Source organism: Dendrobates tinctorius, unplaced genomic scaffold (assembly GCF_039654945.1).
Source record: "Dendrobates tinctorius isolate UK_male_01 unplaced genomic scaffold, ASM3965494v1 ptg000098l, whole genome shotgun sequence".
Classification (NCBI taxonomy): Eukaryota; Metazoa; Chordata; class Amphibia; order Anura; family Dendrobatidae; genus Dendrobates; species Dendrobates tinctorius.
This window is the reverse complement of record NW_027361766.1, coordinates 24319628-24345669: the sequence shown is the minus strand read 5'-3', so window position 1 is coordinate 24345669 and position 26042 is coordinate 24319628. Positions and strand designations below refer to the sequence as shown.

The 26042-nt window shown below is 44.5% G+C and overlaps 1 protein-coding gene and 1 long non-coding RNA gene across 3 annotated transcripts in view; one reads left to right on the top strand and one right to left on the bottom strand.

Annotated features, from left to right (window-relative positions):
• LOC141099122 (uncharacterized) overlaps window positions 1-26042 on the bottom strand; it is a 117808-nt gene that overhangs the window by 4595 nt on the left and 87171 nt on the right. The window contains exon 2 of the long non-coding RNA XR_012234417.1: window positions 17721-17812. This is a non-coding gene — a long non-coding RNA (uncharacterized lncRNA). The remainder of the gene's footprint in view (window positions 1-17720; window positions 17813-26042) is intronic.
• The window catches only part of SLC26A9 (solute carrier family 26 member 9), a 147596-nt gene that overhangs the window by 47827 nt on the left and 73727 nt on the right, over window positions 1-26042 (top strand). For both annotated transcript variants that reach the window (XM_073587235.1, XM_073587234.1), the window contains exon 2: window positions 21727-21896. In XM_073587235.1, the coding sequence (XP_073443336.1) occupies window positions 21772-21896 (125 nt within the window). In that variant the 5' untranslated portion in view covers window positions 21727-21771. The remainder of the gene's footprint in view (window positions 1-21726; window positions 21897-26042) is intronic.

The following is a 26042-nucleotide window of genomic DNA, read 5'->3' as shown; positions in this document are numbered from 1 at the left end:
TGTTTGCACACTGCTGTGCAAACTGCTTTTTTAAAAGCAAAAACACTTTTCTTCCTCTTTTCTGCACATTTACCAAGTGTTCATTTTTCCACCCTTTTGTGTGCAGCAGTCCTGCTTATTAGGCTGCCTGCTGCCATACTTGGACTGAGAGCATCATTGTCAGCCTCCTAAAATCTCTAGGGAGCTTTCAATTCTCCCCAGTACTATATACACACCTTGTGCCTGGTCATACACCTGCCTATTTCAGCCTGTTAAATTGAGGTGTAATCTATAGTGGGCCTGAGATAATAGTTCAGCCTCCTAAAATCTCTATGGAGATTCAAATTCTCCCCAATACTATATTTTGAAACAGGAAAGATGTATATCTTTGTACCGTGTTAGCCAGTAGATAGAAAAATATTCAGAATTGAGAGTCCTCAGTGGTAATCCAGACTCCTTATCTATGAACTAGTCCAATATTTATGTTTCTCCCTATCCCAAAATGATAATTCTGCTTCACGTCACTTGTCTTATCTATTGCATTTTTTCTGTGCTGTGTTGTGCATATATATGTGATTCTTCAGATGTTGTATTAGTCAATGCCCGATGAAGAGACCTGAGTAGTCTCGAAAGCTTGCAATGTGTTACCATCTTTTCAGTTAGCCATTAAAAGGTATCAACCACTGAGGACTCTCAATTCTGAATATTTTTCCCCAATACTATATACACCTTGTACCTTGTCATACACCAGCCAATTTCAGCCTGTTAAATTGAGGTGTAATCTATAGTGGGCCTGAGATAATAGTTCAGCCTTCTAAAATCTCTAGGGAGATTCAAATTCTCCCCAATACTATATACACCTTGTACCTTGTCATACACCAGCCTATTTCAGCCTGTTAAATTGAGGTGTAATCTATATTGGGCCTGAGATAATTGTTCAGCCTCCTAAAATCTCTAGGGAGATTCAAATTCTCCCCAATACCATATGCACCTTGTACCTTGTTTTACAGTACAATATAGCTGGTGGTATTTTGGGTACATTTTCCCAAAAATGAGGAAGTATGGTGGAAGAGGCCGCGGAAGTGGGCAGGGGTTGCCAGCTGGTACTGATGGTGCATCTGCTGGTAGTGGCAAAAGCACAATAGCACCTAAGGCAGGAGGTGTTCAGCCTGCGTCATTGTCTGGCTCCACAAGGCCTCAAAGGCTCCCTTATCTGGGAGTAGGTAAACCGCTTTTAAAGCCGGAGCTTCAGGAGCAAGTTTTGGCTTACATTGCTGACACAGCCTCCAGCTCTATCGCCTCCTCTTCTGAAGTTTCAAAAAATAAAAGCACTGAGTCGTCAGTGGAGGCTCCTGGTCAGGAACAACACCTTTCCTTGTGTCATTCACCCCCTCCAAAAGTTAATGATGCAGCAGGCCACACTTCACATTAGTCCATGTAGCTCTTTCTCACATACCATGCCTGGGTTATCAAGTCACATCGTGAATTCCCCAGTCCAAGATGAATCTGACATGGAGTGTGGGTCGCCAGCCAGGGCAGTGGGGTTAATCGGTACTGGGCCGGTGTCTCAGAGGGATGTGTCACGGTGGTGGTGACCCGGTCCATGGTCCTGGGCGTCCATGCAAAGGGGTGAATAACGTTTATAGGTGAATGATACGTGACGCCACCTGTGGTTTCTGATCAGATTGACCAGTGCTGCAGTGTCGCTTCTCTGGGACAGATGTTGTGGTGCAGCTAAGATGTAGAAGCCCTGCACAGGTAGGGTCGTAGTCGCAGGGCAGATGAAAGAGTTGGTAGATGGTGTGCAGTGCAGGATGTAGCAGAGCCGTGCGCCAGGCGCAGGAGAAAGATGACAGACACAGTCGTGCAGTTCCTTCACCTGTACTTGGTAAGTGCCGTCCAGGACCCAGAGTACAGATGGAGAAGGAGTTGGTCAGCCTGGAAGCAAATTAGGAATTCTCTCTATGCAGATAGGTAGTGTGGCCTCTGTTCTAGCGCTTATCTGAGGTACTCGCAGTACTGAGTTCACTGAAGTTCCCCCTGTTGACTCTCTTTTGGAACTTTCTCGTATGGCAGGCAGCCGTAGCCTTTTCCTTCTGGCTCACACACGTCGCTGCTGGGGCCTCCGAGCCTTAGTTGGGAACAGAGCATTTACAGCTACTACTTCCTCCGGTTTCTGCTGCAGGACCGTCAGTGTCCCTACAAACTCGGAGACCAAAATCCGGACCATGCGCTCCAGCTAGGAGTGAGCCTTAACTCTGCTCATCCTCCAGCTCCCCTTCTCACGTCCACACACTTCCCCTTCCCATCACAGACTGCCCTAACTTCCATCCTCCCGACCACAGAGAGCAGCTCCTCAGCAGTCAGGTTCAGAGCTCTCCCTGCTGGCCTGGAGTGGGAACTGTGTTGTGTGTTGGTTTAACTGCTAGAGAGATCCTTCGTTGCTCCCAAGCAGGACATCACACTCCCTAGGAGGAAGGTAATGCCACTGTGGCGACCGTACTCCTGGGGGTGCCACAAGTGCACTGATGCCCAGCCACTGCTAGATGATTCTGCTGGTACATTGACCCAGACCACTACATTCCCCTCGCACTCTACACAGCCAGAATCTGTCCCTGATGAAACTCAGGTTCCCCTTCCTGCATACCATACCACCTTACACGGTGACAAAGAGGAAGGTGCAGATGAAAGTGCAGGTTCCCTGAGCAGGTGGGGGGGGCATACTCATGGGTGACGGCACTGGCACAGGGCCCTTAAAGTACGCAAAAGTGTCTCTGCCAGTGGGAGGGCCCACCCCCACCCCCAGGCCCACCCCCACCCCCAGGCCCACCCCCACCCCCAGGCCCACCCCCACCCCCACCCGCCGTCAGATACACCGCCGTACTATGAGGGGCCCTGTGCCAGTGCCGTCACCAACGAGTGGGCCCCCCTGCTTGCTCAGGATCACAGCACTTGCAAAGTTGAAATACTTACCTCTCCCTGCTCCACCGCCGTGACATCTTCCGCATTTCCTGACAGTGACGTTCTTGTCAGAGAGCGCGATGACATCACGTCTGTACGCCCTCTGCCTAAACAGTCCAAGTGCAGAGAGATGGAAGATGGGGACAACGAGGAGTCCAGAGTACAGGGATTCCCTAGCGAGGAGACTTATTTAATTGTTTTAAAGGTTGGGAGCAATTTTTGGGGAGCACTATACTCTGGAGAATGATATATGGGGCCCACCATACACTGGAGCATTCCAAAGGTGGACATCAGACACTGGAGCAGCATTTACAGGGCCCATTATACACTGGAGCATTAGAAATGGGGCCCATTATATATGGAGCATTATTTGGGCCCATAAGACAGTGGAGCTTCATCCATGGGGACCAACATATGCTGTAGCATTATGTGGAGCTCATCATATACTGTATTGAACATTATATGGGACCAATGATTCTGTATGAGAAATATATGGGCCTCATTACTCTGTATGGCGCACTATGCGGTGGCCATAATACTGTATGGAATACTGTCCGTTTTTGGAGCTATTGGAGAATTTAAAATGGATATCAGTCATGTGATATAAGAAGTGAAGTATTTTTCATTGTACTATACTGCTATTTCTCTGCCGTATCAGAGGATCATGAATAGTGGCATGTGTTAAAGGAGCCCAGTGACACTCTTTGGCCCTGGGCCCATGAAAATCTGGAGCCAGCCCTACCCCCGAACAACTTTAGCCAAATAACCCCCAGTTTTCAAGGTCTAACTATTATTATAAAGTAAATTAAGATTGACAAGCTTAAGGAATAAGAATTGATGTTTTTGGCATTAAAATGGGCACTGTAGGAGTGTTTCCTGTCCTCCACTCACTGCCGACTTTTCTTCCCTATTGACTTGCATTGGGTTTGGTTTCATGTTTCAGTCGGCCTTCGACTTTTCACGATAATCGGCCGATTGCGTTCAACCCGACTTTTGCGAAAGTCGGGTTTCATGAAACCCGACTCGAACCGAAAAAAGGCAAAGTCGCTCATCTCTAATGAGGACATTATTACAGAAAGGGGCCAGGATGGGGAACATTATTGCAGGAAAGGGGCACAGAATTGGGGACATTGTCACATGACCCATACTTTATATATTAAACTATAATTCTGTTGTCACTAGCTGTATTGTATAGGTCAAGTAATATATTTGCGATGTGGCAGTAATATAATCATAATTGTAAAATACTTATGTAGTGATAAGGTCCATATTTGTTGTTTTTTTCAGCAGCTTGTGATTCTAAAATTTAATTGAAAAAAGTGAATTAAAATGAGTATTCTATTAGATTAATCTAAGAAGTTAAATTTAACTTGATCTTTAGATATAAAATATAACTATAGCTTTGGTATTATTATGCACATATACAACTTACTCACAACCATGTATTTCATCCCAGTTCCGCTCATTTTGAACCATTTCATTCTGGAGGGTTGTGTGGATGATCTGGGAAGCTCTGTCTGCTGAAAATATAATTTCTGCCTTAGCTTAGCTCCTGTTATAAAAATTCACACACTAACTGCCTATACTATCTGTGATGTGTGCAGAATCTCCAATGAATCCTATGATATGTCTTCCCTGCCTCCAGCTTGTGATTAGATTTTCCTGTCAGCTCTTACAAGCAGGAGGCAGGGAACACAAGCTGAAGCCAAATCATCCAGGATACATTGAGACGCTGTAGTCTTAGCCAGGAGACACAAGGTCTGTATTGCAGTCACCCTTAGTACTGAAAGCAGAACAAGTGCAGTGCTCACACTCTCCCCATATAAAATCCAGAGGTACACTCAAATTATGGAGTGCTTCTTTATTATATTTCTGATTGATGACTTTTCACGATATACCATATGACATCCCCATCTCAAGCTAACTTTGGTGCTAATCTTTTGACTTTTGTCATTTTTTGTCATTAGACAAGCTATTTTATTAGCTGTATGGTGGTTCTTGAGATGAATTTATTGTTTACTTAGTTATTTTTAAAAGAGTATTTTGAGTAATAACAATTATTGGTCAAGGGGCTCAGACTGCTTCAAAATATTAAAAGAAAAAACAATTCTCATCTACCCCCCACAGGTCCTGTCTTGTTGCTCACTTGGTCACTGTTGGCCTCTGCTAACTGGCCCCATTCTTGAAACTCCAGAAACAGGCCCATTCAAGTAATTACTATCCACGTGGTGATTAGTTCTTCCAGCCATTTCTACTATGTTGAGATCAGAAACTAAATGAACAAATCTGTGGAGACCAGGTGAGCGCTAGAACTGGCCCAGTAGGTAAACAGTGAGGGTGGTTATTGTGTCTTAACCTACTTTTAAATAGTCTAAGCCCATTGAGCAATCATTTTTATTCCTTGGAACATTCCTTTAATATTAAGATCATCAAAGCATTGCAATAGGCTTAGATGTTATAGATGTGACAAAATATGGATGCAAAGGCCATACGCATTTTTAAATAATGGTTTTGAGGATTGAAGACGTGTTTTTAGCTGAGAGTCTCGCTGTTGCCACCAATTAGACTGTAAGCTCATGTGCACAAAGGTTGTATTGTTCTGATGAGCACAGAAAATGTGCCAGGAACTGATACAGATAAAGTACTGTTATTATTGTCATGTATCGTTGTCATCAATCACATCAGCCAAACCCTGCATGCCTATGCTACACCAATGCCAGACAGAGGGAGTGCAGTCATTTCTGGAACTCGTATCTGTTCTTTGTATAGTGTGGAAAGCTTAGAGACACTGAGCTATCAAACACTGGCCAGATAACATGGGCAGGCGATTAGAGATAGTGCACTGAAGGACTAGGACAAGAACATGGCTTACAATCAGGTTCAAGACAAGGTAAGATTTGTTGGCAATACTTTGTGTATTATGGACTAATGCGTTTATAACAAGACACTGATCTAATTGCTCGGAACGTTGAACTCTACAGCCCAAAAGTTCCATGTCCACTTGTATCACATCCACTTCAAATCTTCTGACATGTCATTGAGACATTGGGAGACTGTTCCCCAAATTGTAGCTCAATAACTGCAGGTGCTTTTTGAGCTTCTTGCATGTGGCTCCCCCAAATGATGCAGCTGCAGACGCTATTGCACCATAGTGACTCTAAAAATGTAAACATATTACGAAAACCTAGTACTAGGGTTGAGAACCTGGACCATCAACAGAAACAACTGTACTGGTCATATCCTCAAATATATCATATTAAAACAATGTTTAAAGGATTTATCAGCAGAAGAAAGCTAGTAATATTTAGAAACCAATGGAAATACAAAGTTGAAACCGTAAAAGATACAAAGGCGTAAGCATCTTTTAACTACTTTGAGTATGGGATATGTCCAATCTGTTTGCAAGGAAGAGTTTCACCTTTATAGATTTATTTGCAAGGATCGTCCAACAATGAAACATGTTTGTTCCCTACAGATGAGTATTTGTTTGCAAAATGCTAGCAATAAGCCATGCCCACTAGAACAAGTCTTACATTAATCTTCTCACACTACCTCTAATCTTGTCTGCATTATTTTAGATGTCAGCCAACATGCTTCCATTGATTTACCAGACAGCCCTACCTCAAAAGTAATGTGCACGCCTGTTAGTTTTTGGCTGATCTTTCCCCGAGTTGTCAAGTGTGAAATCACATGTGTCTTCAGTTACAATAAAAACAAAAGCAAGCCTTCCGATTCGATTATAAAAAATAATACAAAGCTTTAGTGTAAATATAGTATAATTACACTCGGCTGCAAAAACTTTAGGCCACAATCCCATCCTCCAGCCATGCCACATCATCCTGTGCTGTATATAGGAACTATTAGAAAACATAATTATAAAGGTGACAATTACTTTTGTATTATGACCTTCAGTTTATTATTTTGACCTTTAGTCCGAGAATAGGGGCACTTGGTAGTCTCAGCTGTGCCATGAATTGATTACATGTTCCATAGCTTGTAAAATAGGGATGGGAAGCCTTTTACTGCCAAGGACCATTTCAATACTTTTACCATCATTACAAAACTATCAACTTGAAAATAATCCCGCTATATTTGGTCAAACAATTAATTAATTCACCCCTAATGTGATGGCTGGAGCTGCTTCTCTTTAGCGAGACATATAACGTTAGGTGGTGGTGATGACGTTGCTACTTGTAATTAGAGTTGAGCGACTTTTGGTTTTTAGGGTCAAGTTTCGTTTCGTGAAACCCGACTTTTCCAAAAGTCGGGTCGAGCAAGATCGGCCGATTATAGGGAAAAGTCGGGGTCGTCCCGAAACACGAAACCCAATGTAAGTCAATGGGGAATAAAAGTCGGCAGTGAGAGGAGGACAGGAAACAAACCTACAGTGCCCATTTGAATGCCAAAAGCATCAATTCTTCTTACTTAAGCTTGTCAACCTTAATTAACTTCATAATACAAGTTACGCACTGAAAAATGGGGGTTATTTGGCTAAAGTTGTGGGGGGTAGGGTTGGCTCCAGGTTTTCATGTGCCCTGGGCGAAAGAGCGCCCCTTTAACACATACCACAACTCATCATGCTCCGATACGGCAGAGAAATAGCGGTATAGTACAATGAAAAATACTTCACTTTTTACATCTCATGACGAGGCCCATCTATTTCTCCATACAGAATCATTGGTCCCATATAATGTTTGAAACAGTATATGATGAGCTCCACATAATGCTACAGTATATGTTGGTCCCCATGGATGAAGCTCCACTGTCTTATGGGCCCAAATAATGCTCCAAACATAATGGGCCCCATTTCTAATGCTCTAGTGTATAATGGGCCCTGTAAATGCTGCTCCAGTGTCTGATGTCCACCTTTGGAATGTTCCAGTGTATGGTGGGCCCCATCTATCATTCTCCAGAGTATAGTGCTCCCCAAAAATTGCTGTCCCAACATTGAAAACAATCAAATAAGTCTCCTCGCTAGGGAATCCCTGTACTAGTCTGGACTCCTCGTCGTCCCCATCTTCCATCTCACTGCACAGTATTTCAACCTTGCAACTGCTGTGATCCTGAGCAAGCAGGGGGGGCCCACTCGTTGGCGACAGCACTGGCACAGGGCCCCTGATAGTACGGTGGTGTGTCTGATGGCGGGTGGGCCGAACCTGCACTTTCATCTGCAGCTTCCTCTTTGTCACCGTGTAAGATGGAACTGTATATAGGAAGGGTAACCTGAGTTTCATCAGGGTCAGATTCAGGCCGTGTAGCGTGCGAGGGGAATGTAGTGGTCTGGGTCAATGTACCAGCAGACTCATCGAGCAGTGGCTGGGCATCAGTGCACTTGTGTCGCCCCCAGGAGTACGGTCGCCACAGTGGCATTACCTTCCTCCTAGGGAGTGTGATGTCATGCTTGGGAGCAACGAAGGATCTCTCTAGCAGGTTAACTGATTGGGCAGCGTTATTCCCACGAGTCATGACCCTCCAAACAGCGTTCATGAAGGCAAAGTGTTTGTTTTACGTGGGCAGTATGGTTGCAAAGCTGAACCTTAAAGGAACGTCCAGAAGGGCACCACCAGGAGTGGAGCCTACGGTTAAATTCGACTCCACCTGGGAAACCTCAACCATGCCAGCTACAGAAAAGATGCACACATTGCAAGCTTAATTCCGTTAACGAACGAGACTCCGTCATGCCCCGTGGTCCGAGTCCGGCTTACTAGAGGGACACGTGAGGCTCTGGCACATGAGATTGGCCAATAACTGGTGTGTCATGCCCTTACATGTCCGTGGCTGCATGTGTGCTACACTGAAAAGGCCAGCATTTGTCGCTTACAGATGCAGATAACCCGCTGAACAACGTTAGTGATGGGGATCACTGATTACAATTATTACCCGCGAACGATGATTTCCCAGTAAGTCCAGGTCAACCGCAGTTCCGGAATTAGGCCTAACCGTCATTCCTGAAAAAATGAAAAACTTACGTGTGCAAACCACAGGTGCTGTAGCTTGCTTAACAGCTCGCCAGCCGTTATCACGCCCAGTATGGATTACACATGATTGCACAAAGGTGAGAAAGGGTACCGTATCCCCGGATAACATGTATGGATAGCGTAGACATTCAAAATATATGTCAATACATCAGGAGGCAGGCTCAGACGGTGTTAGGCCCAGTATGGCTTGCACGTGATTGCACAAAGGTGAGAAAGGGTACCGTATCCCCGGATAACATGTATGGATAGCGTACACATTCAAAATATATGTCTATACATCAGGAGGCAGGCTCAGACGGTGTTAGGCCCAGTATGGCTTGCACGTGATTGCACAAAGGTGAGAAGGTACCGTATCCCCGGATAACATGTATGGATAGCGTACACATTCAAAATATATGTCTATACATCAGGAGGCAGGCTCAGACGGTGTTAGGCCCAGTATGGATTACACGTGATTGCACAAAGGTGAGAAAGGGTACCGTATCCCCGGATAACATGTATGGATAGCGTACACATTCAAAATATATGACTATACATCAGGAGGCAGGCTCAGACGGTGTTAGGCCCAGTATGGATTACACGTGATTGCACAAAGGTGAGAAAGGGTACCGTATCCCCGGATAACATGTATGGATAGCGTACACATTCAAAATATATGTCTATACATCAGGAGGCAGGCTCAGACGGTGTTAGGCCCAGTATGGCTTGCACGTGATTGCACAAAGGTGAGAAAGGGTACCGTATCCCCGGATAACATGTATGGATAGCGTACACATTCAAAATATATGTCTATACATCAGGAGGCAGGCTCAGACGGTGTTAGGCCCAGTATGGATTGCACGTGATTGCACAAAGGTGAGAAAGAGTACCGTATCCCCGGATAACATGTATGGATAGCGTACACATTCAAAATATATGTCTATACATCAGGAGGCAGGCTCAGACGGTGTCAGGCACAGTATGGATTTGACGGCCCAGACTACACAGCGGAGGAGCAGGGAGAGGTAAAGATTGCAAATGCTGGGGCCCTGCCCAAGCAAGGGGGGCTCACTCGTGGGCGTTGGTACTGGCACTGGGCCCCTCATAGTACGGCGGTGTGTCTGATGGCGGGTGTGCACCACCAACGTCAGAGACACTTGATTGCACTATGAGGGACCCTGTGCCAGTGCCCGCGCCCAAGAGTCGGCCTACCCACCTGTCCAGAGCAACGGCACTCGCACGGTGTTGTGCGCTAGGTGGTGACCCCGGCCATGGGGGGGGGAGGCAGCACAGTTAGGGAGTTTTAGAAAGTGGCATATGTTGATGTTGGACATTCAGCTGATGCAAAAGGCGAAATAGGTCAAGTCCCAGGAAGAGGTGGACCAAAGCAAGCCATTTTTCTGTCACCCTATGTGTCATCAGGGGAAGGTGGGACAAAATCCTTGGAAACCCATGCATGGTTCATTTTAATGAAGGTTAGATCATCCACATTTTGGGTTGACAGACGGGTCCTTTTTTCTGTCAGGATTGATCCAGCTGAACTGAAGACTCTTTCCGATAGCACACTTGCAGCTGGGCAAGCGAGCTCCTGTAAGGCATATTGTGCCAATTCAGGCCAGGTGTCCAGTTTAGCAGCCCAATAGTCAAAGGGGAATGACCTGTGTGGGAGAACATCGATATGGGAGGAAAAGTAGTTTGTAACCATAGTTGACAACTGCTGTCTCCTGTCACTTTCCATCGATGCAGTATTACCAGTTGTGTGAGCGGTACTTGAAAAATCAGTCCACAACATTGTCATGAAACCCCTGTCTCCAACGCCACTTCTGCTGTGTGCACCATGAACACCTCTGCCAAGCTGCCCCCGGCCCGTACGGCTCGTGTGAGAACCATCACCGCTGCTGTGTGCTGGGAATGCCTCAAGCAACCGATTTAAAAGAGTTGCTTGTTTATTAGCCATATTAGGTCAAGGTTCTCCTGTGGCATGATGTTTTGTAATTTACCTTTATAGCATGGATCCAGGATGCTGGCCAACCAGTAGTCGTCATCGTTCATCATTCTGGCAATGCGGGGGTCCCTTTTTAGGATCTGCAAGGCATAATCTGACATGTGAGCCAATGTTCCCGGTGTCAATGATGCACTGCGAGTGCTGGGTGGAGGAGCACTTTCTGGCAAATCCACATCCCTCCAGTCACGCACAAACCCTGTACCAGACCTTGCCACGCCAACATTTTCACTTGCCCCACGAGATGCATCCTCCTCCCCTAAGTAATCATCCCCATCATCATCATCCTCCTCCTCCTCTTCTTCCTCCACCTCGTCCAGGAGAGGTCCCTGAGCAGACAATGGCTGAATGTCATCAAGGATTCCCTCCTCCTCTTCCTCCTTATCAACATTGGCTGCAGATGCCTGCTCCTTAAGGTGCGTCAAAGTTTGCATGAGCAGACGCATAAGTGGGATGCTCATGCTTAGGATGGCGTCGTCTGCGCTTACCAGCCGTGTGCATTCCTCAAAACACTGAAGGACTTTACAGAGGTCTTTCAGCTTCGACCACTGCACACCTGTCAACTCCATGTCTGCTCTCAAAGTGCCTGGCCGTGTATCCTCCCACAAATGCATTATGGCCTGCCTCTGCTCGCACAGCCGCTCCACCATGTGCAGGGTGGAGTTCCACCTTGTTGCAATGTCGATAATGAGGCGGTGGTTGGGAAGGTGGAGCAATCGCTGCAGCTTCTGCATACGAACGGAGTGTACAGGCGACCGGCGGATGTGCGCGCACAGTCTTCGCACCTTCTGGAGCAGGGCTGTTAACTCCGGATAATTTTTGAGGAAGCACTGCACCACCAGGTTCAAGGTGTGAGCCAAGCAAGGTATGTGGCTGAGTTTTGAAAGGGCTATGGCTGCCACAAAATTACGGCCGTTATCACTAACTACCTTGCCTGCCTCAAGATGTACACTGCCCAGCCATGACTCAGTTTGTCGCTGAAAGTACTCGGCCAGCACCTCGGCGGTGTGTCTGTCGCCCAAACACATCATCTGCAACACAGCCTGCTGACGCTTTCCACTAGCTGCTCGATAGGGGGACACCTCGTGTGCAACAGTGGCAGCTGCAGATGAAGTGCTCGTACGACTGCGCTCTGTGGACGAGCTTTCGCTTCTGGAGGAGGAGGAGGGTCGAACGCCTACAGCCAACTGTTTCCTATACCGTGGGCTAGGCAGCACTGTCCCACCACCGCTGTCCCCTGTGGACCCTGCATCCACCACATTAACCCAGTGCGCAGTGATGGACACGTAACGGCCCTGGCCATGCCGACTGGACCATGCATCAGTTGTGAGGTGCACCTTTCCACTCACTGACTGCTTGAGTGCATGGACAATGCGGTCTTTCACATGATGGTGGAGGGCTGGGATGGCTTTGCGAGAGAAGAAGTGGCGACTGGGTAGGTCATAGCGTGGTACTGCATAGGCCATGAGTTCGCGGAAAGCTGCGCTTTCCACCAACCGATAGGGCATCATCTCAAAAGAGATTAGTTTGGCAATGTGGGCGTTCAAACCCAGTGTACGTGGATGAGAGACTGAGTACTTTCTTGACCTACTCATAGTGTCTGGGAGGGTGAGCTGGACTTGAGAGCTGCATATGGTGGAAGTAGCGGTGGACAGGGCGGACTGAGAGAGGATTGATGATGGTGATGGAGTTGGTGTTCTTTCTGATGGCCTAGATTCAGTATTTCGTTGATATAACAGTGGGATTCCCTGACTGCTGTGGCCTTGCAACGACACCTCAGCATTTGCTGCTGTGCTAACCGGTGGGCTTACAGTGGGGGAAACAATGTAGCGTTGCTGACTACCTTCTTTGTGATCAGTTGCACATGTGGCACTTGAGGTTTGGTGTTGTGTCCACGCTTGCAAGTGCATGGTGGTTAAATGTCTAAGCATACAACTGCTATTCAAATTTTTAAGATTTTTCCCTCGGCTAAAGGTCTTTGCGCACTTCTTACAGATAACCTTGGCCTGATCATGAGGATTTTGTTCAAAAAAGTGCCACACTGCACTCTTCCTACTTTGGCAGACATTTTGCGGCCTAGCACGCTGTGATCTTTTGACCCTCTGGACAAGCTGTCCAGCAACTCTTTTGATTTTTGGAACCTGTCTTTGGAGTGCTCCGGGCCTGCCAGATAACAGCTGTTGCGATGTCGATGTCTGCTGTGGATGCTCCTCATCTGAGCTATTGGAAGCAGCACCCTCTTTCCCCAATGGATGCCAATCTGGGTCAACAACTGGGTCATCCATCACCTCCTCTTCTATGTCATGTGCACCTTCCTCTGTGTCACCGTGTATGGTGGTATAGTGTGCGGGAAGGGGCACCTGAGTCTCATCAGGGTCAGAATCTGGCTCTGTACACTGCAAGGACAATGTAGTGCTCTGAGTGAATGTACCAGCAGAATCATCTATCAGTGGCTGTGCATCAGTGCACTCCATGTCAGATTCATCTTGGCCTGGGTAATTCACCATTTCACTTGATAATCATAGAATCATAGAATCATAGAATCCAGGCATGGTATGTGAAAACAGCTCCATGGAGTAATCAGTAGTATGGCCTACGTCATCCTTCAATCTTGGTTTGGGTGAAGGACACAAGGAAAGGTGTGGTTCATGAACATGAGCCTCCAATGACGACTCAGTGCTTTTACTTTTTACAACTGAAGAAGAGGAGGCGATAGAGCTGGAGGCTGAGTCAGCAATGTAAGACAAAACTTTTTCCTGATGCTCTGGCTTTAAAAGCGGTTTGCCAACTCCTAGAAAACTAAGCCTTATGGAGCCAGACGATGACGCAGGCTCAACACCTCCTGCATTCGGTCCTATTTTGCTCTTGCCACTACCATCAGATCCACCACCAACACCATCATTACCAGCTGCCAACCCCCGCCCAATTCCACGGCCTCTTCCACCAGCCTTCCTCATTTTTTGTAGAAATGTAGACAAAATCCAACAAACTATATAGTAATGTAAAACAAGGTACAAGGTGTCTATAGGACAGGGGAGATTTTGAATTTCTGCACACACTTGTGGACACTGGACACTTATGGATTGCGTGAGGCCCACTGAATATCACAGCGCTATGTCACAGGCTCGATGGCACAGGTGTGAAAAAAGTGACTACAGGATCACAGAGATTTTGAATTTCTGCACACACTAGTGGACACTGGACACTTTTGGATTGTGTGAGGCCCACTGAATATCAGAGCGCTATGTCACAGGCTCGATGGCACAGGTGTGAAAAAAGTGACTACAGGATAAGGGAGATTTTGAATTTCTGCACACACTAGTGGACACTGGACACTTTTGGATTGTGTGAGGCCCACTGAATATCAGAGCGCTATGTCACAGGCTCGATGGCACAGGTGTGAAAAAAGTGACTACAGGATCACAGAGATTTTGAATTTCTGCACACACTAGTGGACACTGGACACTTTTGGATTGTGTGAGGCCCACTGAATATCAGAGCGCTATGTCACAGGCTCGATGGCACAGGTGTGAAAAAAGTGACTACAGGATAAGGGAGATTTTGAATTTCTGCACACACTAGTGGACACTGGACACTTTTGGATTGTGTGAGGCCCACTGAATATCAGAGTGCTATGTCACAGGCTCGATGGCACAGGTGTGAAAAAAGTGACTACAGGATCACAGAGATTTTGAATTTCTGCACACACTAGTGGACACTGGACACTTATGGATTGTGTGAGGCCCACTGAATATCAGAGCGCTATGTCACAGGCAGAAATTGGCTAGTGTATCACAAACTACAAGGTGTATGTAGAATTGGGCAGAATAGGAATCTCCCTAGAGTGTAGGTCTGTAAGAACGGAACAAGTCCTCCACTTATCCTTCCACAGTGACACACAGATAGCTTCACTGTGGCCGTGATAACAGCCGTTACGCGGTACTGAGAGGAGCGTGCACGTACACGGCTGTCCAGTGTACATAAAATTGTCAAGCTCCGTGTTTTTTAAGTATACGGACTGACACACACTGTCTCTCTATAGTTTTGAATGTGATCAAACAGCAAATATATTTAACTGTTTGAAAGCTAGACAAAACTAGTAGGTGCAGGTCTGTAAGAACGGAACATGTCCTCGACTTATTCTCACAGAGTGATACACAGATAGTTTCACTGTGGCCGTGATAACAGCCGTTACACGGTACTGAGAGGAGCGTCTACGTACACGGCTGTCCGGTGTACGTAAAATTGTCAAGCTCCGTGTTTTTTAAGTATACGGACTGACACACGCAGTCTCTCTATAGTTTTGAATGTGATCAAACAGCAAATATATTTAACTGTTTGAAAGCTAGACAAAACTAGTAGGTGCAGGTCTGTAAGAACGGAACATGTCCTCGACTTATTCTCACAGAGTGACACACAGATAGCTTCACTGTGGCTGTGATAACAGCCGTTACACGGTACTGTGTGAGGAGCGTACACCGCTGTATGGTGTGAAAAAATGCACGCTCAGTACCTCAGCAGGACAAAAAAAAAAATTGGGATTGCTTTTAAAAAAGCAGTTTGCAGAGCAGTGGGTAAACAGCAATGCAGCTGTCAGGAAGCCTTAGAAGGCAGCCTAACAACCAACACCGCTGATCCACCACAATATAGCCTCCCCTTGCACTGCACACACAGTGACTGGTGTGTTGTACAGGCAAAATCGCTAGCAGCAGAAGCAGTTTTTTTTTCTTCTTCCCTGCCTAACGCGCTCCCTACAGAATCAGCAGCAGCAACCTCTCCCTATGCTAAGATTAGCAGAAGTAAGATGGCGGTCGGCGTGCACACCCTTTTATAACCCCTGTGACGCCCACCAAAGCAAGCCAATCACTTGCATGCCCTTCTGAAAGATGGTGGTGACCCCTGCCTATGTCATCACGTTGCCCACAGTGTCCGTGGATCCTGATTGGCTGAAAAAGAGCGCAAAACAAACTTTTGAAACGCGACTTTGGCGCGTAAGTCGCCGACCTCGTGGCCGACCTCATCCTAGGGTCGGGTTTTGTTTCATGAAACCCGACTTTGCCAAAGTCGGCGACTTTTGAAATTTTTCGACCCGTTTCGCTCAACTCTACTCGTAATTGCTTTTCCAGATTTGTGACAGTTTGGAGCTCACTCAACTCTAAGTTTTTGTTTTGAGCACACATGTACGTTACACTGTATGTCTCCTTGCAGTGGGAAATTCATTACTGATTATGTTGCAATTACTTGGTTGCACATCTAGCTGAAATAGGTGTCGGCATTGGTGGCCCTCTCTCCCCTGAGTAAAATCTGTATTTAGTAAAGGCAAATTTTCGCATTACTGAGATAGGAGATGACTGTTGGTACTTTTAGACCTCTAAGGAACTGCTGCAAATGGTAGTTACAGTTCTCCGTAGAACTTTATGAGCACCAACAGACATCTATCACAGTAATGGGAAAATCTGTATTCACTGAAGACAGATTTTAGCTATGAGTTAAGAATTTTGAGAATGAATGATCAGTCCAAGAGGAGAAGCAGATTTCCCTTATAAGATATATTACAAAGTTTCTTTGTGTACTATGGATTAATGACAGAAACAAAATAAAAAAGATTGTTACTCTTTAACCCCCTTAAGGACCAGAGGTATTTCCGTTTTTGCGTTTCCCTTTTTTGCTCCCCTTCTTCCCAAAGCCATAACTTTGTTATTTTTCCATCAATATGGCCATGTGAGGTCTTGTTTTCTGTGGGACGAGTTGTACTTTTGAACAGCACCATTGGTTTTACCATATTGTGTACTGGAAAAAGGGGGAAAAAATTCAAACTGTGGAGAAATTGCCAAAAAAAGTGCAATTCCACAATTTTTTTTTTACCATGTTCAATAAATGCTAAAACTGACTGGCTATTATTACTCTCCAGGTCATTACGAGTTCATAGATAACAAACCTGTCTAGGTTCTTTTTTATTTAAGCGGTGAAAAAGAAGTTTGTATAATATATATATATAGTGCCATTTTCTGAAATCCGTAGCGCCTCCATTTTTTGTCATCTCGGGTTGGGTGAGGGCTTATTTTTTGTGCGCCGGTCTGACGTTTTTATTGATACCATTTTAGTGTGGATATGATATTTTGACCGCCTATTATTGCATTTCATTGCATTGCAGCGACCAAACACATGTAATTCTGTCGTTTTGATTTTTTTTTTCATTTCGTCGTTTACAGATCAGATTGGGCGATTCTGAACGTGGGAATGCCAAACATATGTTTTATTAATTGCTTTATTTTGAATAGGGGGTGACTTGAACTTTTATATATCCTGCAGACCCTGGAATGTCATGCCAACCTATCAGTGACTCGTGGTCATGTGACACAGGCGCTGATGGGCGGGGATAATGACACGCTTCCTGCGAGTGCATGTTAAATGCTGCTGTCAGAGATTGACAGTGGCTTTTAACATGTTAACAGCTGCAAGTGGATCGCGATTCCACCTGCGCCTGTTAGGGGCACATGACAGCTGATCAGATCAGCTGTCATGTGTCAGAAAGGGTGCTGGCTCATTGCTGGAGCCCGCACCAAACAGGAGCAGGCGTCCAATGTTGGATACTGTATATCTGTCATTGGACGTTAAGGGGTAAAAGGAACCTTATCACAGGTCTGATATGTCAATCAAGTGGGCATGATTACAGTGCAGATATGAAGTATAGCCCCAATGCTCTGTGCAGTGACCCATCTGGTTGACTGGGTATTGAGAATATAACACTTATTATATGGTTTCTATGTAGCATGTTACCTGTAACATAAATACATTTTAAAATGTAAGTAAAAACCCACCTTTACTGCGCTGCCATTACTTAGAGAGAATTCTGTGGTGACAGGTCTCCTTCAGTACTGTAATTTCTTTTGATTCACAATCCAGAAACGTACTAAAATAAACATAGTAAAGAGAATTATTGCACTGTATGTGTAAATGAAGCATAAATCTAGCTTTTTAATCAGAGATTAACCACAACATTAAACTGCCACTTTGACTTTAATCTCCTCTTCAGTCCAGTTGTAGCAGCTATGTTCCTGCATTAAACCGACCCTGCTGTCACCATATCCTCACAGGGTATTAAAAATACACACACGCCCATGTACATAAACACAATGGGACATGCATAGTATCCTCTCAAAAACTCGAGCAAATACTGCCACTTTTTCCACACTGATATCCGCTCAGGATATTTTGCAATCTGAGAAACTGAACCCTCTCGTTGCGTTGTCATCCCTGTTTGCACAGGCTGTTCAGAAGGACATTCTGTGATCTTTCTGGAAGCAGCAGCTGATGTTCCCACTGTGTCCATTGTGCTACTTTGACAACATTTTAGAATACATGTATTAATATGTGAATACATATGTTTTTAATGGTATTGTAACATATCTAGTATTTTGGCAGTCATCTAAAAAATATGCTTATTAAAACGTGATAAGGAAAGTAAACGGTACAAATTATATGTAAAACACATTGGTCAAAAAAGGTTGTGACTTTCATTATAAGCTGTCATGTGTGCACATGAGGAATAACACCACATCTGTGACTTGTATGCTGCATTTTCCCCAGTACTTTTCTATCTATTCTGTCTTCCATGCTTCACATATAACATTAGGAATTCCTGATCTCTTCAAACTAAAGAGAAAAAGAGGCATACTATATTCCAGGGACCACCCAAAAATTGTGCAAAGTTACAAATTTATTAGAGTCCAAAAACACACCAAGTTAAAACCATTTAAAAACGGTAGACAAGTACCCCATTATGGGGTTGAACCCCCTGGACATGAACACACTTAATATGAATATATGGTAATATTGAAGTCTAAAGAATCACTAGATTAAATAGCTCTGGACATGAAATGGTTATACTATGAATGCTGTAAGTTGAATAATAGCAACACAATATTGTGTGCACAAAGAGAACTTCTGCATAGAGCACTATATAGCCAGAGGAACATAGTAATTCCACAAATATTTAACCACTTGGATATTCACAAATATAGCATATAGTGGACACAGCTAATGTGCTGTTAATTAACTAGTGCAGATGATGAGTGGATAATCACCAATGCAGATCCCAAAGGCCTTAATTGTAGGTATAATATCCAGATTATGTCGTTAAATCCCACTTGGTTATCATAACCATACATATTCCCACAAATATTTGTGTGCACTAACCACTCAAGATATTCACAAAATATAGCATATAATAAACACAGCTATTGTGCTGTTAGTAGCTAATACAGATAAGTGGATAATCACAAGTGCACATCCCTAAAGGCCTTAATGAAGATGTAATACTCAGATTACATAGTTAGACCCACATGGTTGACAAACAGCATAACCATAAAGTAAAACCATATCACATAACCATGCAGTATAATAAAGACCATACCCTAAAGATGCAGGATGGATATAGGCTTATGGACACTGTCATGTAGGACAGATCAGGACAATCTAAGTAGCCATATGCACCATGCTGTGAGCCAAAGGCAGATAGCTTAGTATGATGTCATATAAATCTAGTGTAGCCAGCGGCAGAGTTCCCTTATACCCAAGGTGGAGGTATACATGGAGAGTTAGGTACTAGTCCTGCAAATAGAAATGAGTGAAAGCTTAAAGAACAAGACCACTCCTACCCCTGACGAAGCCACTCTAGTAACGATGCGCGTTGGGTTCTGACGCCGCCTGGACCACTGGTTTGCACTATTTCTGGTATGTTCTTTAGGCTTTCACTTATTTCTATCTGCAGGGCTCTTTATAAATTGAGAAAGAAGCTTATTGTTCTAGTAAGATTAACAACAGTTCTAAAGCCCCCGTCACACACAGCGATCTCGCTAGCGAGATCGCTGCTGAGTCACTAGTTTTGTGACGCAACAGCGATCTCACCAGCGAGATCACTGTGTGTGACACCTATCAGCGACCGGCCCCCCTCCCGGGTATCACTGATCGTTGTGGAAAGCCCTGGACATTTTTTTTGATCGTTGGTCTCCCGCTGGCCAGCACGCATCGCGTGGCGCTTAGAAACCCGCTGTTTACCTTGGTTACCAGCTCCCTGCAACAGCGCGCTGGTAACTAAGGTACACAGCGACGCACGTGCTCGTTGTCGCTGGTGCTGATCGCTGGTGAAGCTGCCTGTTTGGCAGCTCACCAGCGATCACGTAGCGACACACCAGCGATCCTGACAAGTTCATATCGTTGACGGGATCGCTGGTGAGTCGCTATGTGTGACTGGGCCCTTAGACTAATGATTTATGCAAGATTTGTGGAACCAACAGTGACAAATTAAGATGCAGAGTTGTGCCTGGCCTACAGTTGCCAAAAGCAATAGTGCAGCCATATTGTAAATATATAATAGTCATTCAAAGTGAAGGAAAAGCTCTTAATTTTTTTGCTTCTTAAAATTTCAGATTGATTTTGAAGGATTTTTGTATTACTATGATGGTAGTGGCTATATTTAAAGGGGTGATCCCAAATTAAATAAAATTTATGTCTGAATCTCTATTAAATGACATAATCTAATCTTTTCTCTGATATACTTTAACGAAAAATGTCCTATCTTTACTTCACTACTGTCTTTACAGCTTTATTTTGTTCTTACTGTTTCCTTTGCGATGACGCTTCATTTGGCAATCCCTGTGTGTCTGTGCTAAGATATGTAATTGAGTCATTATCAGGGGGCAGCCTCTGCACTCATCCTGAAGGAAGCGTCATCAATGATGTCCAATTCAGAGGCTGGGCTAGTCCCTGCTCTACTGAGCATGTGTCAATTATCAATTCGATGGATGCTCAGTAGGATCTTGTCAATGTTCACTGTTCTTCTGAGTGCACAGTAACAATGCACAGAATCAATGGCTCTGATCAGAAATAACAAGCTGACAAAAGAGCGCACTGTCATTGCACATTGAAGGAAGAGAACGAGCGATAAGGACTACAGCCACCCCAGCCAAGTGACTTCCAAGTGCACAGTGACAAGATCCAGTTGAGCATACATCAGACTTGTCAAACAATGCATGATCAGTAGAGCAGGGACTAGCCCAGTGTCTGAAGCTGACATCACTGATGACGCTTCATTTCAAGGTGGGGACAGAGGGTGGGACAGTGACATTAGCCTCTTGCCCTGATGATGACTTGCTTGCATATCCCAGCATGCACTGAGGATTCTCATACAAAGAATCATCATAAAGGAAGTAGTACAACAAAAAATAAAGCAGTTAAATAGAGTAGTGAGGGAAGGATAGGGAATTTTTAATTAAAGTATATTAGAAAAATGCTAACATTATGACATTAAAAAAGATTTAGGATTAAAATAAGGTTCAGTTTCGGACCACCCTTTTATGCATCTGCTAAGATAAAATCACAGTCAGATAAAGTGGATGAAGCAATCATACGACTGCTTATGTCTTGCATCACATGGACCCCTATCAGTTTCTTCAGTATAGGAGTTGGAGCTAAATGGAAAATGAGAATTAAATTAACAATTCCACAACCTAACCTGCTAAGAGTTTATAGCAAAATATCATAGAAAGTGGAAAATCTGTATGAGATTTATTTGCCATTGGAGGTAGGAATAGTAGTCAAAATAAAAAAAGAAAATGTTATTGTTCACAATGGTGATTGTCTTTAGGGAAGCAGAAAATAATGGAAATTAGCACCAACTAAGTGACTTTTTTATATATACTTTACAAATATACAGTTTATGGTCTCTAAAAAGCTTTAAACCCTTTCATGATATGTTTTCAGTGTTATATATTTATATAAATTATAGCTATATAAACATTCTTCTATATCTTTTTCATATGTTAGTTTATTAAAGGAATATCTGTCACTTCAACTGATAAAAGCGAAACCATGAATAAGGCTCGTCCTCGATACATAGTTGATCGATCTACATACTCTTTTGACCTTTTTAATGAAGAATATGAAAAGAAAAATCGCAGCTACCCAGTGGGTGGAAAAGCAAGGAAATTATTCAGGTAATATCTAAATTATTAATAGTATATGTACTATAGGTCTTTGCATTCAAACCTTTGAATATTTTAAAAATTTGCTCCTGGGTCATAAGATCTCTAGTCTATCAGTACATTCCTTGTCCCTCTATATGCAGTTCAATATATCAATTCTGCATTATAAAAGAACAGTAATATATTACTTCATATAATAATTAGTTGCAGTTATAATGTCCATGCCATTGTGAGTGCTGTGTGCAAAATATTCAGTGTATCTTGTGGTATATAACTTTAGACTGCCTCCTCTGCCTTTTGCTTGTAACGCTTATACGGAGAAACCTATAACAAGCAGAAGTCATAGGAGCAGGAGAGTAACTATAATAGGTGCAGGAGCCTATGAGGATCAAAAGGTTTCTTTCTTACATGTGAAAATAGTATTGCTATTAAAGACATGCAACATTTGCGGCCCTTGTTGGATATTTTGCCTGAGGGTCCACAAGCTTCAAGTTTCACCACTGCAGATGAGACAGGCTAAAGTTCCATCACATGGAAATCACTGAGACTCTGAGAGCCAGTTAAGGTACAAAATACACTTAAGATGAGACTGAATTGTTATTTGGCAATTGGCTAGCTTCCTTGTGTCCTTAATTAATATACATACTTTGATCAGTCAAATATGAAATTGTACAATAGGATATTAAGTTATTGTCAGAGTCCCATGGCAGCAATCATCTCTAGAAGTAAAAAAATCATCATATGACAGGTGCACCTCTTATTCCCATAGTTCTTTTCGCTAGTTACTAGGAGAAGCACCTCCTGTGACATACAGTGGCTTACGAAAGTGTTCACCCTCCTTGGAATTTTTTCTATTTTGCTACCTGGAATTTCACTGTTTTTTTTGAGGATTTACAACAGTTCATGTACGCAATATGCCTACAACTGTGAACATTTGGCTTTCTTTTTATTGTGAAGCAAACAACAAATTGGACAAAATAACTGAAAACTTCCGTGTGCATAATTATTCACCCCCCAAAAGTTGGTACTTTGTTCAGCCTCCTTTTGCTGCAATTACAGCTGCAGGTTACTTTGGATATGTCTCTATGAGCTTTCCACATCTTGTGACTGGGATTTTTGCTCCAACTCCTTCAAGTTACTGTAGATGGCTACCTCTGGTGAATAGCAATGTCCAAGTCTGACCACAGATTCTCAACTGACTTATGGTACGACTTATTGTGGTCATATGGACAGATACTTCAGTAGATACTTCAGTCTCTGCTTAGTAACTCTTCATCTTTCTCAGGGTTACCTTTGGTGTCTGTGTTCCCTTTCTGATTACTGCCCTCCTTGCCTGGGCAGAGAGTTTTGGTGGGTGACCCTCTCTTGGCAGGCTTGTTGTTGTACCATGTTCTTTGCATTTATTGATAATGGATTTGATGGTGCTCTGGGGATCATCAGAGATTGGGTTTTTATTTATAACCCAAACCTGACTAAAGCCCCCGGTACACATAGCGATATCGCTAGCAATATCGCTGTAAAGTCACCGATTTTGTGACGTAGCAGCGATATTGCTAGCGATATCGCTATGTCTGATACTTACCTCCGACCGGCTCCCCCGCTGCTCATCGCTGGTCGCGCGAGAAGGTCCTGGATCATTTCTCGTCGGGCGCTTCCTGTGGAGGACGTCAGGATCGCTGCGTCTGACAGGTAAGTAGCGACCCCCGACCCCTGCTATGTCGCTGGTGAGATCTGCCTGTGTGGCAGCTCACTAGCAACCACTTAGTGATGCACCAGCGATCCATATCGTCGGGATCGCTGGTGCATCGCTAAGTGTAACGGTACCCTTATACTTCTCAACAACTTTGTCCCTGACTTGTTTGGAGATATCCTTGGTCTTCATGGTGTTGTTTGGTTAGTGGTGCCTCTTGATTAATGACATTGAAGCCTCTGTGGCCTTTCAGAAAAGGTGTGAATATACTGACAGACCAGGTGACACTTAGATTGTGTAAGGGTCGGCCAGTACTATAGTCATGGCCAGAGACACTAAAGCATCAGTGTCCCGGCCTTCCCTCACAGAAAATAGCAATCCACTGATTGGCATACCTGTGTCTCCAGGTTCGGGTCCCCCTGGGCACTTCCCAAGAGGTGATGGCCCCTCTCCGAGGCGACTCCCAGTAACCGAGACACAGTCCATGGTAACTTGAACGGTTTCTTTACTGATAACTTCACACAATATATCCACAGTTGGCGCATCAGAAATTACACATTCGTCTTTAATTGCTTCCTCAGCTTTCCCTACATGGCTGATGCTTCTATAAAGCACGTGTCCGGACCGTCCTAGACTGCTTCCCAGTTTCTTCCTGGCCTAACCTCGCCATGATGACAATTCCTCCTGCCTGTTTTGCCCCAGACTTGAAATCAGCTGCCACCTGGTTTGGTTGCCTCTGAAAAAGCATCCAACCCGTGGGACAAGCATCCTACACCTGGGACAGCAGTCCCGGGAGTAAGCTCCCCCTTCCCTTGAGGGAAGTACAGTCTGTCTTCTCTTTTCTTTTAGTTTCCAGCTGAGAAAACAGTCTCTGCTTTTCCAGCAGAATGGGCGCAACAGGCGCAACAAAGACAATGAGAGTCCATGGGCTCCAGATATAATGCCTAGTTCGCAGTCCTCCAGGCCAAGGTAAATAAATATATGAAAACCAAAAGAAAATAAACAGCGCTTCGCTTCAATGTTGTTAATGGGTCACAATGGCCGTGTGGCTCTTGAATTGCAGAGCATAACAAGACTCCCTGCTCTATGTGGACGTGTAACAGTCCCGAATCCAACTTAGGGTGCAACGTGCACAACTTTTTGCAAGCGGACTTATTCACAGCAGCAATGTTCAGCGGACTCCCTGCTCTATGTGGACGTGTAACAGTCCCGAATCCAACTTAGGGTGCAACATGCACAACTTTTTGCAAACAGATTTATTCACAGCAGCAATGTTCAGCGGTACGTATCTTGTGTCGCTCCTTTTATTTCCGAGGTCATCTCTGCGGCCGCAGAGGATGCAGACTGCACAGCAGCACAAGCGGTAGTGCTGGCAGGCTCCTGGGTGCTTGCTGACGTTTGGGCCTGCACCGATTCTGGAAAGAGCACCATGTCATCTTTATCATAGTGATTGACCACTACCACGAAGTACCGACGGGGAAAGTTCTCTTTAAAGAAGGAGACTCGATCCCCCTTCTTCAGCAACCGACCAAATTTGCCGGACGCCATGTTGACATAGACTTTGGCGTCAATCCCTTCCTCCCTAATGAAGCCATAGCCTTGCTCGGTGTCGGTATAAACCAGCCATCCACGGGTACGTCGCTCTGCCAGATCGCACCCGCCAGGCCGCCGCAGCTCCATCCAGCCTTCCCTCTCGCTTTGTTTTTTATCCTTTATGACTCCTTCCACCCAGGCACCCTGCCTGGGAGTGGATAAGTGACCCTCTGTTACTGGGTGCGAATGAGTGGCTCCCAGTGCCATAGTGGAGTGAGAAGCAGGCTGAACCTCCAACAGCAGGGGTTGAGAGGAGGACTCCCCTATGGGAACGCAGTGGCGGACAACTGTTGCAGAGTGTATCTTTTGAGAATGACCACCGATACATCAGAGAACTTCACTGAGCAAGTTATCTTGAGTAAACAGCATTTACAGTTGTGGCCAAAAGTATTGACACCCCTGCAATTCTGTCAGATAATACTCAGTTTCTTCCTAAAAATGATTGCAAACACAAATTCTTTGGTATTAATATCTTCATTTAATTTGTCTTAAATGAAAAAACACAAAAGAGAATGAAGCAAAAAGCAAAACATTGATCATTTCACACAAAACTCCAAAAATGGGCAAGACAAAAGTATTGGCACCCTCAGCCTAATACTTGGTTGCACAACCTTTAGCCAAAATAACTGCGACCAACCGCTTCCGGTAACCATCAATGAGTTTCTTACAATGCTCTGCTGGAATTTTAGACCATTCTTCTTTGGAAAACTGCTCCAGGTCCCTGATATTTGAAGGGTGCCTTCTCCAAACTGCCATTTTTAGATCTCTCCACAGGTGTTCTATGGGATTCAGATCTGGACTCATTGCTGGCCACCTTAGAAGTCTCCAGTGCTTTCTCTCAAACCATTTTCTAGTGCTTTTTGAAGTGTACTTTG